This window comes from Siniperca chuatsi, linkage group LG19 (genome assembly GCF_020085105.1).
Source record: "Siniperca chuatsi isolate FFG_IHB_CAS linkage group LG19, ASM2008510v1, whole genome shotgun sequence".
Taxonomy (NCBI): domain Eukaryota; kingdom Metazoa; phylum Chordata; class Actinopteri; order Centrarchiformes; family Sinipercidae; genus Siniperca; species Siniperca chuatsi.
Window position 1 is genome coordinate 22,077,858 of NC_058060.1, and position 13,219 is coordinate 22,091,076.

General features: G+C 38.3%; 1 protein-coding gene across 1 annotated transcript in view; it reads right to left on the minus strand.

Moving 5' to 3' along the window:
* Positions 1-13,219, minus strand: part of LOC122866732 (cadherin-12-like) — a 99,637-nt gene that overhangs the window by 41,498 nt on the left and 44,920 nt on the right. The window contains exons 3-4 of the mRNA XM_044176769.1: positions 4,935-5,229; positions 1,145-1,264 (exon numbers count right to left, since the gene is read on the minus strand). Coding sequence (XP_044032704.1) covers positions 1,145-1,264; positions 4,935-5,229 — 415 coding nt within the window. The remainder of the gene's footprint in view (positions 1-1,144; positions 1,265-4,934; positions 5,230-13,219) is intronic.

The window sequence follows — 13,219 nt, forward strand, 5'->3', positions numbered from 1 at the left end:
AAATGCACAATATATTTCCACCTAAGGAGCTCACTCCGCAGTACGAGGCTGCACATGTGGCTTTGACCAAGGCTGAAATAGAGGTCATTTCACAAACTGGAGACACTTGACATTCAATAGGGAACTCTGGTGAAGCCATATAATGATTCACTTGAGGATCAGAGACCCTGAGATCAGAGAGCGTTTGTACTGCAGATTAATAGCTAGGTCAGTGGGAGGTTGGCAGGCTAAAAGGAAGCAGGCAGCATAGGTGGGTCTACACTTCTTCCCTCCTCTTATTCCATTTAATATGGTGAGGATGTCCCATTTGATTAGCAGACCCCTAACATGTATGAATCAAAAATCAAAGAATATTTTTATTTTTGAAGGTTCTGTCATCTTTTTTTGGAGAAGGGGCATGTCCGTCTCTGAGAGGGATAATTCTGTGACATGGATGGAGATTTACATTTGTTGTTGTCGCCCCCCCCCCCCCCCTTGTTTGTTCCCCTTGTTGGTTCCCCTTGTTGATGTGCGTTTGGAGATAGATGCGGGCCCAGCAGAGCAAACATTTACTTTAACAGTTTGATTTTTTCCAACATCAGTTTGAAAAACAGTCACAGTATGTGCTCTGTAAAGCTCTGGGATGAGCGGCATAATCAGCGACAGATTCCACCATATCTGCTTGTGTGATATGTATGAACCTATTTTCATATGCTTTGAATTGTCCCAGATAGTAAGCCAAGAGCAGCCCACTACTTGATGGTGGTATGAAGTATTTTCCTCCTATGACACCATCCACCTACACCAGCAAAGTACAGGTATAAATAATGTGGAAATAACTAAATAACAATAGTAATGTTTCAGCATCAAATGTTATTGCGTTACTTGTCTTTTGGTGATTTCAGTTTAAGCTACCTGCTATAGCGGTTTGCTGGCTATCTGTTCACAACATTGTATACTCAGTGTCCTTGCAGCAAAGATTCAAAAAGTCACGGGTGGTTTTGAGATTGCGGTTTATTTCCTGATGCTGAGACTGTCCAGGCACACAGGTACTTCTTTTCTGACACTTTTGACTTGCATATTTAAAGTAAAAATGTGGAGATGTTTATGAACTTTACACTGACTGAATCACTATTTTGTCTCATAAATCATAAAAGTACCTTACCTGTTTTAGGGTCAACAGAGAAGTATGGTTGACCATGGAGGATGCTGTATACCACTCTAGCACTGTTTCCATAGGTAGGGTCATCTGCATCTGTGGCTGTCACTTGCGTCACATACGTCCCTGTGGAAAAGAGTGGGAAGACATATTGACTTTGACTTAATTTGTTTCCTCATGAGACTGATATCCAAACTCTTTGAAGTTCATCAGTTTACTGAACGATCTCACCTGACACTAATGAATGACGAATCACAACAGAGAAAGCTACAGCTAATACTGAACAGTCAATGTCCCTGATAGAGTGCAATGAGCAGTGTGGAGGAGAATAGATGTGTTGAGATGTTGTTCAGTCTTCCTGTTGTATGTTTTGATTTGCACATTTGTAGCATTACTAAGTGAGCATTATTTTAAAAAATAAATCAAGGGTAAAAAAGCTCTTGTGCGACCATTCATTAAACAATGCTACCATTAAGAAAACAAAGGGCCATGGCAAGTATTAGGATGGCAGTCTCCCAAACTCCTGCTGTAAGAGGGACAGAATAATTAGTTGTTGGAGGTTTGGCTTATCCCCCTTGACTAGCTGGTATTTAAAACACTTTTCCATTATCACGGCCCTTATTTACCATGTATTTAAATTCAACGGATTCAATACAGAGTAACCAACAAAAAAATGCCAGCCTGATTATTTTGTAACTCCAAGACAGGTCTGGTGTTTCTTGGGCAGATTCTTCAGAAACACTACTAGGAGACAGGTTGACATGGATTCCTTCACAGGCAGACAGCTCGGTGCACATAATGTCCATGTATCAATCACATACCTACATCTGGCTAGCTTGAAAACATGCTGTGTAAAACATTTTCAACTGCAGGATTTGTGGAACGCTTACTATGAACAGGAGACACTGACCAGGGGGATGGCATTTACATGGTCGTTTTAACTTCTGGTAAGCTCCTAGTAACTTGCTGTATATTAAATAGGCTTTGCAGTCTGAGCAGATGGTAAGAATGGCATTGAAACAGTAGGTGAGAAAGATTAGTGTCTCAATTGTCCCTAAGAAAGCCACACATGCCTGATTAGACATGCCAGAGAAGGACTGAATCATGTTCAACACGAATATACAATAGATGAGATAACACTTTAACACCTTTTCAGTTCAGCAAAGGACAGGAAATCCACAGCTCGAAGAGTTCAGTTGTAGCGAATGTTTAAAAGCCTTTAAGGGTGGCTCACACCTACGCATTTCCAAGCGACAAAGGCATCAGCCTTTACCCTAGGTGTGAGACAATAAACACGTTGAATATTTTCAACAATTATGGAAATTCAGGCGTGTGATTAAGAAGTAGGTGGAAGGAATGGCTTCAAATGTCATTGCTGGTAAACAGCAGAGAATGCAGACCAATTTTGAAAAATATAGATCATCTCTCTGACTTCATTAAATATTCTTTATATTACAATATTCAACAAATTACTGTAATGTTAAAGTACACAGCAGAGGAAACCAATTAACATAGCAAAATATACAATATACATAGATTTAAGATTCAAATATGAAGAGAAAGAGAGGAGAATTAGTGCAATCAAAAGACTGATCCGATTGGGAAAGAATGTCTGCAGAGTAACATGTAAATGTCTGATATTAACAATTTGAAATGCAAGTTTGTAGACAAGGAGTGAAATCAACACATTCATCAAGCCTAAGACATTTTGTGGTAATTACATTTTTTTTCAGGCAACTCTCTGAAACACTTTTTTTAAAACTGTCACTTTCTCTAAATGATTTAGGGATAGGCTAATTGCTAAAAACTCTAAGGGAGTCTCTGGATTATTGCCATGAGTGACTCTGCAATGTTTGGCCATAGATTAGTCTTCATTACCAACAATTATTGCATATTTATATTCAGCATTTCTGTCTTTTAGTTTTTGTTTTGCCCTGCTAACATAAAAACATCCCCATGGGATTCTAGCCAAAGACAACAAGAGCAATGTAACAGATAATGAATCCAGTGATCACAAAAGTCTGCTGGTATAAATACTGATAAAGACTTTAGTTGGTTTTGGTGTTTATACAATGGTTACTTCTCCCCGGTGTGAAGAACCTTTGGATTATTTTTTGCAGTGGCGGTAAAGTTAACTTCTCATACAAATTGTGCGGGGCTGTTTAAAACTCACAATTGAATTCTCAGCAAAGATATTTCTGATAGTGGTGTCACTAATTTGGCAATTATTTTTATGGTCTGTAATGAGTGACAGTGAAGGTTATTTCTAACGCCACAGTTTATTTAGTCTTGTTTTATAATCAGTCAGAACTGTTCATTTGCCTTACTGTAAGTGCACATTTTGTGATTCTACTTGATTTGTAGCACTACTGTGTGTAGCACTATGGCATTTCCAGTTCCAGCACAAAAAAGCACTGAAAGATTTTTGATGTTAAACTGATTTGATATCGTAGCCAAGATCTTGATCACATATTCTTAAATGTAGAAATTACCTTTGGGGTATTCTATCTTTAAAGTTTTTTTTTTTTTTAAACATTACTATTTATTTAACACATATTTAATCACAAAATTCTGTACATTCAAATTTAGCCTCATCCTAAAAAGTAATAATCTGTCACATTTTGGCTAGAAATATTTTCACGAGTGATTGCTCATGTTAGGATTAAGGGGGCTCGCCACCAAATTAACAAATCAAGATCACTTTACTCATCACGAGGAGTAAAACTCTGTGAAAACAGTTGTATAATGTCTTCTGTGGCTCTTGAGGGAGCTATCTAAAGTCTTAGAAAATAACCCTGATGATGTCATCATGGTTATTTCACTGATGATTTTGCTGATGATGTCATCAGGGTATTTCCGCTTGAGCTCGAGACTTTAAATTTGGACGTTGATCAGGAAGGGAGCATCTAATGAAAGATGCTATCCAGTTGCATTGTGGGAAATGTGTGATCCAGACTTTTTGGGGCATGACTCATACTAGGTACTAAAAGCCAGGATATCTCCGCCTCTGCTGCTTTAATTTTGATCATTCTTTTTGAATCTGTCTCTCACAAGTCCAACAACTTTATGGAAGTGTCAAAGATAATGTCAGGTATCCATTCATAGTAACTAAACATTAAAGTGACGTTTTAAAATTACTTTCATAGACTGCCCAGCATCAAATTAAAAAATAATTATGACAACAAATTAATTAATTCAGTAAGTAATAGTTTGGTAAATTCACTTCAAAAATGATAACAACATTCATGCGATTATCTAAATTCTAAATATCTAAAGTTAGTTTGTTTTCTGTCAGTTATCTAATTGATGATCTACTTGATTCATTCTAGATGTGTTTTTGATAAACCTGAAAGCTTCTCTGATTCTACAGTAAACAGTTGCAGAGCAGCTTATGATTTTGAGTGTTCACTGGGGCTAAGCTATGTTGTTCCTGCCTTCCATCCATACCCTGGAGACTGCTTATTTTGGAGTTTTGAGGGCTTCATTGCCATTCAGATCAAGAGGAACGAATTACCTTGATCTGTTCTCCCTGGGGGGAATGCATAAAGACAAAGCAGTGCAATATACTCCGGGCACACCGAGAATAACTGGTTCTCTGAAATGTCAAAATATGTTGGGCGGGAGCAGCTTTGCCCCTCTGGTTATACCTGTGATGCTTCTGAAACTCAACTTTTGTATTCTGTAGTTCAAGAGGAGAAAACAAAGCTTTCAGTGCAAATAATTCTAATCAATTAAGAAAAGTACTGGCTTCTCTATATTTAGTGGACAGAACAAGTCACTGCAGATGGTCACTTACCTACGGGTGACATCTCAGGGACACTGGCCATATATGGTCCCTCCAGGAACTTTGGCTCATTGTCGTTGATGTCTTGAACCTTGATTACAAATTCTGATTCAGGCTCTAAGGGCCTATTGGTGTTGATGTCAACAGCCTGGGCGCGTAGGGTGTAGTAAGGCTTCTCCTCCCTGTCAAGGCTCCTTAAGGCATGGATGTCCCCAGTTGTTTGGTCAATTGTGAAAATGGAGCCAGCCCCATCCCCCGAGAGCGTGTACTTCACTGCACTGTCCCCCTTATCGAGGTCAGTGTGCAGCTGAAAGACAAAAGAGGAAAAAGACAGGTTGAGTGCAAACATTGGCACAGATAATGATTCATTGAAAGCACTGGGGAAGAGCTGTCAAAGAACACTATTTCACAAAGACAGTCAAGGAAACTGACTGGGCATCAAAGAGCAAATTCATGTCTCTGCAAAGATCTGCAAAACACTAAGTCAGGAGAAAAATAAAATGATCGTACTTTCAGAACGTTTCACAGATTAATGAGGCTAAATCTCTCATAAATAATGTATTCTCTGTCTCTGTGCAATTACGCTGCAGTGATAACTCTTCAACATCATGGACCCATTTCTGTTCAAGCATGACTCAAAAATCTTCTCTTATGTGAGATAGGAGATAAGAGTTTTTCTCAAAGTGGCAAAGATCAGACTGTGAAAACTAGAGGCAAACACTCATTTTCCACAAGAACAATTTTTAATACCTTCACCTGACAGTGGAGGTCTGTAACCAGATGACTCTCAGCACAGTTGCAAAATATCACTACCCGAGCCAGAGAACATCTTTGTTAATATAGATCCAGGGCCACGGCTTCTCTCTTTGTACAAGACAAACACATTCTGGGCTGGTAGCAGAAATCTTATTGACATAGTTATGTTTACCTCCCTGGGGAGATCAGTCATACAGTTCAAAGCCTTTTAAATATTTAAGGGCTCTAATGCAATGTGATCGTCCCCATATATGGATATAGATTTTTGCCTTCTTATCAATGGCATTGAATTCAATGGAACACCATTGAACAGCGGTCTTATTCCAGGAGAGGTGCAGGTGGATGGGCTGTAGCATGTCCAACTTTTATGCTGGTGACCACAGTTAATGTTTTATTAACCATGACCACCATATTTCCCTATCCTTATCCAAATGTTTCCGCTGCTGAACCCTAATCATATCTTAACCACATTCTATGTATCATAGCCATGATCTTTCGCTAACCTTAACCATAGCGGAGCCGCCATGCACTAGCTAATGACTGAATGAATCCACACACTGACACTTTTTTTGTAATTTAGTCTCTCTCTTTTTTAAGCCCCTGGTGAATATTAAGCTATCATTTGCACATAGTCGATTTCCCAGTGAACCTCCATGGTAGTGGCAGCCATGGAGAGGAGAGGAAATCTGAGATGCAGCTATAAATTATCTGTAGGTTCAGATTCAAAACAACCCAAGACACGCAGATGCATGCACAAACACACTGGGAGTAATTCAGTGCACAGTTCACACAAGCATAGCATGGCATTATAATGTTTTCACCCAAGGTGAATTATTCATTGCTATTCAAAAGAATGAGAATTATTTTAAGTACATAACCCTTGTTGGGTGACAACTGAGTCCCATAACATTTTATGCAATGAGCACAAATCTGAAATATAGATTATGTATTGGCCATATAAATAATGTGAACAATAATGTGCCACTCCTCCACAAACTAGATAATCTGACAATAAAACAAAGTAGATAAACTCTCCATTTATCCTTACTTGGCACTAGATTAGGTTACCTAAATTGTTAAATTTAGGCAGGTAAAGCAATGCCAACCACCACTATTTTGAAAGTATATCCTCTACAATTGCTTTTGGCAGGCACTAGATCAAAGGGTTACCATAATTATTATTAAGTGTTAGGAGTTGGGATGCTTCACGTCAGCCCATCATTGACAACTGTACTAGATTAAAGGTAAATATCTTCATCAAACTATTTTTATATAGTACCTTATGATTTACATGTTCAGGCTTCTAACGACAAAGGATATTAAAGCTCTCGTATCAAATAAAGTGGAACTAAGCAGCCATCTTTTTCTCGGGCAATTTGGACTTCCCCTAACTTTTTCATTTCCAGGTGAAGAAGGAGGTTTAGAAGGAAACATCGAAATGCATGCACTCAGCGTTTACAAGAAAAACGGCTCCAATCTCTCTTGGTTGAATTGACAAGTGCTAATAAAGTTAAACTGCGCAGGAAGGGGGGCAGCTAGCTAAAAGAAGGTGTGGAAGGCCTGGATACATATACAGAGCATTGGGCGACGCTTTCAAAAGACCTGGATGTAACGTTGCTGTAATGACTTTCTTTGCACTGTGAACGTACTTCCAAAAAAAAAAAAAAAAAAAAAAAAAGACCACGCAGTTGACAGGAGCTTCCTTCGCAACGGAGCTAGCTTAACGTTGCACTGTCGAGCTTTCCACTGGGAGAAGTTAAACACATTTTGGATGGATAACGTTAACTGTTGTGTGTGGCTAGAACCAAGATACAGTGAACGAATGGCGTGTTCTCCACCTGAACCTGAGGACTTGACTTAGGAGGTGAACTTCAGTCGACATCTCCAGGTATCCCTGATGTCAACTTAGACAGTAGCAGTTTGGACTGAGATGGAGTCCGCTATGGACTGGGTGGCTCGAGACCTCAAAAGGTAGGGTATGACTGGTGTCTCATTCTATTGTGTGGTGCTTGGAGGCCGCTTTGCCTTGCTGTGTTACGTGTGTGTGTGTGTGTGTGTGTGTGTGTGTGTGTGTGAGAGAGAGAGTGCCTGTAGGGCTGGACGATAATTCTTTACAATTGATTGACTTTCAGTGTTGATAACATATATCCAAATCAAGTATTTATCTTGTCAAAATTGTAATTAACTTAGAAACTAACAAAGTGAGTTATTGGAGTTTTTTATGTTTCATGCTTTGCATGTTTTGTCATGTAAGTTAATTTATGTGACTTGGAATACATTTGGCATATCAGGATAACAATTGGAAAACTCTTCTAATTAATATTGGGATGTTTATTTCAAACATATTGTCCAGTCCTATGTGCTTGCCTGGATGTGCACAGATGCACAGGCATGTATTTGGGAGAGAAGTGACATTATTTTCTATTTTCTCTCTTTTATTCTATTCTGTTCTATGCAATATGCTGTTTGGTTGTTGGCTGCTATGCCATTAATTTGACTTGTGTGAATTGAGTTTGCTGATCACATTATGGATGGCAGATTCAACACACTTCGGAGATGTTGTCTATTCTGTGTTGCTTGGCCGCCATGCCATTATAGCTACTTGTGTTGGTCGCTGTACCACCCATTTTCCTTTGTGCTGTGCGTGTGTGTGCGCTGCATGCATGTAAGTCATTATGTCATGGTTTTGTCCCACCTGCTGTGAGTGTGTTGGCAATGGTTGATTTTTGTGGATTAATCATTTTGTCTCTTATTAGTTATGGGCATTTATTTCTTAGGCCATGTCATCAGACAAATTGAGGAAATATTTTGAACTGTAATGGTTGTAATAATTTATCATTGTGAGACATGACATGTCCCTAAAATAGGTGTGTTTCAATAATTATTAATGAGCACAAAGCCAGCAGGGTTTCTGTTTCAACTTTATGGGTTTAAACAGTTAACTATAGAAGGGATTTAGTGTAGTATGAAAATGTGTAAATGTAGTTACACTAGTACAGGGATTTTGACTTCAGTGAAGAATCTTTGACGGCAGCAAGTTGGAAATGGATACTGTGATGGTTTTGGTCAGGGATGGATGGATGGGATGGGAACGGCAGCACAGATGCAACATCCCTCTAACCTGTCGTCTGTCCACGCACATGTATAATTCTATTCCTTTCTATTCTGTTCTTCTCAATACTGCTTGGCTTTAGGCCGTAGTGCCATTATCTTGGTCACTGTACCACTAGCTTGTCTGTGTGTATGTGTGCGTGTATGCATATAGTATTTGTGTATGTATGTGTGTCATAATTTTGTCTACCTATGACAGTGTTGTTGACAATGGTTGCTTACTTACTGTGTTTTTTTGTATCTGGTTTTGTTGGAAAACGGTTACACAGTCTCCTGTAAAATCAACTGGGCAGAGACCCCCTCTGTAATTAAAGAAAAATTAGGAGGTAGGCCTTATTTATTATAGTTATCTATCATTCTGTGACTGTCTGAAATGGCATGTCTGTAGGTGAAGCTGCAGAGCAATAATTACTAGCACAAAACCACTAGGATTTCAGCCGTATGTGTCTAAACCCTTAACAACAAAAGTGAGCTTGAGTGCTATGAGTTTTCATAAGTGTTTTTATCTGAAACATTTATAAACTTGTAAAATGTAGATTCACTAAACTACGGTATGGATTGGTTTTAGTAGTCATAGATAATTCAAACTAAATGCAATCATCCTTCTATTGCATTTTCAGTTGAGCCAAATGAAAGCCAAACTATTTCTTGTCGGCCCTGTGGCTGTCAGTAGTGTGGTTTAAGAGTGTTGTTGCCCTCAGGTGCTCCCGAGAAACGTGTGCTTCCAGGTTTGCTAATCTTTAATAAAACACTGTGCATTCCAGTACCCTATGTTTAAGTCGGATAGTAACAGGGGATCCTGCAACAAGAGCAGCTCTTTTGTGTAACTGTTCATTTATTATCCATCTTGATTCCTATTGTTTTGTAATCCCGTAATCTTTTGCAATCCATTTGCACGGCATCATTTGCACTAGATTATCTCAAGATGTTAGTGTGGCAGACTTTTTCAAACAGTTTAGTCCTGTTAGACAAATGACATAACAATACTAGTGAACAACAATCTCATTCTTAGCCATGATGAAAGTTGTTACCCCTTTTTGCTTGTGGCGCACCAGAGAGATAAGAGTGGCATACGGACTGCTGCAACAATGTAGACATAATAGAGTCCACAATCCAGTTAGACCTAGCCAAGAAAAACCATTGCTGACAGAAAACATACAGGGGTGCACACAACAACATAAACACCTGTGTCCAGTCTTGTGCAATCCAATACAAATTACCTGCAACAAACGCTGTTGTGAAAATATCATGTTCCAATTTTATTGAGAATTTTTGATGACACATTTTGTGATTGTGATTGCATTATATTACAAGATGTTCGTCTTAATTTGTCACCCTCTCCCAGTGGACAAAATAACAAACACCTCACAATGAAGGATACTTTGTAGAGGTGAATCGACATCTTTCTAAAACACTCTAAAAAATTAAGCATTGTAAGCTTCACTGCAGTATCTGTTGCAGGGCCATTGTTTTGGATTGCATAAGGTGTTTTATGGTAGTTTCCATCATATGTACTACACTACACAAAGGCATTTAAAGGCAGATAGAGAGAAAGTAGACAGATAGCTGATCAGGCTGTTCAGTTTAACAGGGTGTTCAGTCAACAAAAAACAACTTTTATTAACAGAGGCTGTATGGGCATTAGTATACTCTGTAATGTGGGCAGACTCATATTTGTGTACTATTGAATAAATTATCACTTTGTATTTATGATTAATGGGGAGCTTGCATTTAGTTGTCCTTTTGACTGACAAGAAAAGGGGAAAAAAAAACTTTGAGCATATTTTTCACATATGCAGTTTGTTCAATAGACGTACCCGGGAGAGGCACCTGCAAATCAATTCAGAGCTGCACAATTAAAGATGAAATGCAAATGCTAATATAAAAAGAATAGGCACATTGCCCCATTAATTATAATTGAAAGTTGACTGATATTAATTAAAAATTCCATTACTCTAACAATAGTAATCAAAAAAAATTCATTAATAGGGAGGCAGACAAGGGCTTCTTTTAAACTACAAACCATGTATTGGACTCAGTAGACAAGAAGCAGGATCATAGTCGCAACATTCTTAGCAGAATGTCAAAAGAAAATGAGTGATTTTACTAAAGAGAGGGGAAAAAATTGTAACAGTTGTTTCCAATTTATAATACATCAACGATTAAAACAGTCTGTGTGTGTAGAATTTATATGATGGCATTACTGATAACCTTATGTAAATCCAAAAAAGCAGACATACATTTAGTTAACTTAATTGTGCAATATTCTCTGTTTAATACGGTGCAATATACTCTGTTTTCAGTTTAGTTTATTGATATTTATTCATACTTCTATTACTGCTGTGCAATATCCACCGTCTCATAATCATCTTAATAAGCTACACTTAACTTGACAGTACATGCACTATTGCTTATTACTTATATTTACATTGTATTATTATACCGTACATACTTATCATCAACCGGTAAATCCACTTTGTACTTTACACTTATTTTAATTTTATACTTATATCCACTTTGTACGTAATTTATCTGACCTGTATTATAGTCAATTATATTTTGATTTGCTTAGAACTTCTATTCCTGTGTGCACTGACGTGATAGTCAGCAGCTGTAACAAAAGAGTTTCCCCTCGGGGATCAATAAAGTATTTCTGATTCTGATTAACAAAGTATGTGCAGAATGACTGACTGAGAGCTGGCGCGTAGAGACACCAGTTGACATGGCAGCTGTAAAAAGAAACAGGTAGTGTGAGGAACTGAAATATGATTCCTGTTACCATCCAAACTCACACCATCTGTTTGAATAATTGTTTGCATTCATGATTTTTTTTTCTCTCTCAGATGATTGCTGTGTTCCCAATTTTTCAAGATGCCAAGAAGGACTGTCAAATATTTTACATTTACATTTTACACAGTTAGTTAATGCTTAGTCAAACGGATGTTTCAGTGATCATAGAGCATTTCAGAGATATTGCAGGGGTCAAAGACGCGACCTATAATTTCCACAAAGTTCTCTCTAACCATTAGGCCATCTTGCCCTATCTGTCGAGGCAATGCAGATAGCCAGCCAGTGCATCAACGGTGTTGTCAAAACAATATCGGCAGGACCGTTACTCATCTCCTATTAGTGCAAAATACTTCTGTTGACTGAAGCTACTCAACTACTGGTACAAATTGGGAAAATGGTAGCTCATCAGTACTGTGGCTGAGAATAGTCACGTACTTAGGATCGTGATTGTGCTTTATAGAGAATTATTGGGTCTGAGAGACGGTGGTTTTCCTCTTACTTTCAGGATTTGCAGCACATGGTCCCTCTTTGGCTATGCAGCGAACCCGCATATTGATTAATTTGAGTGATTTCAGAGGAGAATGTAACCAACCTCTGTAGAAAATGCTGTAATTGGATTTCTGCAACCAGGATTATGTGGCGCTCCTCACAGGAATGCATATAGAAGCCACAACTCTTTGCTGATAGTGAGCCAACATTGTTCCTTGAATGGCGCAGCAACCCCGCACCACCAAGTACATTTACACATCAGTAAACATTCTGAAAAAGGTTGGAACGTACTTAAATATCTGGGCAGATAATGTAATTTAAAGTCCAGCTGATATTAAATAACTTTTTTTGTCTGCTACAGCATATATAATATCTATCTGTTTAGTAAATCACTTATCTTGTGTCAGAAAATCAGAAACCAAAAGGGAGAAATTTATATTTACTATTTTTTGGTTTGATGGCTCCCCCTAGTTATGCATTAATTTGACGGAATAGCATTTCACTATCTGTCTGTGTAGATGGATACCTTATTTTGATACTGCCATTCAAGTCTTAAAAATAAAACAGTAATGTCACACTGAGCCAGACAGCAGCCTGCTACACAACACAAGAGCCACAGACTTTGAACACCAACCCACATTAGCTTTTCTGCTCCTTCTTATTTAGCTTACAAACATGAACACACGTCTTGTCCTGCACCTTAGCTTGTTGAATGAGCGATATTTCCCGGTATACATTATAAACATGTCCCCTTACTGGTGCCACTAGGCCATTTATTGTAGATTTATTATACTTTGTGAATAAATTGATTCTGATCCATATTTAACAGTGACTTTACAGTGATGATTTAAGCAAGACCAGGGCATATACTATATATATATATCTCCCATCAGAATTCATACTAAATGCTGTTATCATTCTGTGTCCATTGGTACTTTGTATGCATCCCTGGCCTACTGCTGTCTTGAATGTATTTTTATGCTGCTATTCATTATTAGGTCTGAAACTACCCTTCAATCCAACAACCTTTCAACCACTGTCCTACAAACCCAGTAGTGTGATGAGAGTGGCAGTATGTTGGCATGTCAGTATGTTGTAGGTGGCTCCAAGTTTGTGCATTGTCAGGCCAGTGCCATGTCATACCACATCAT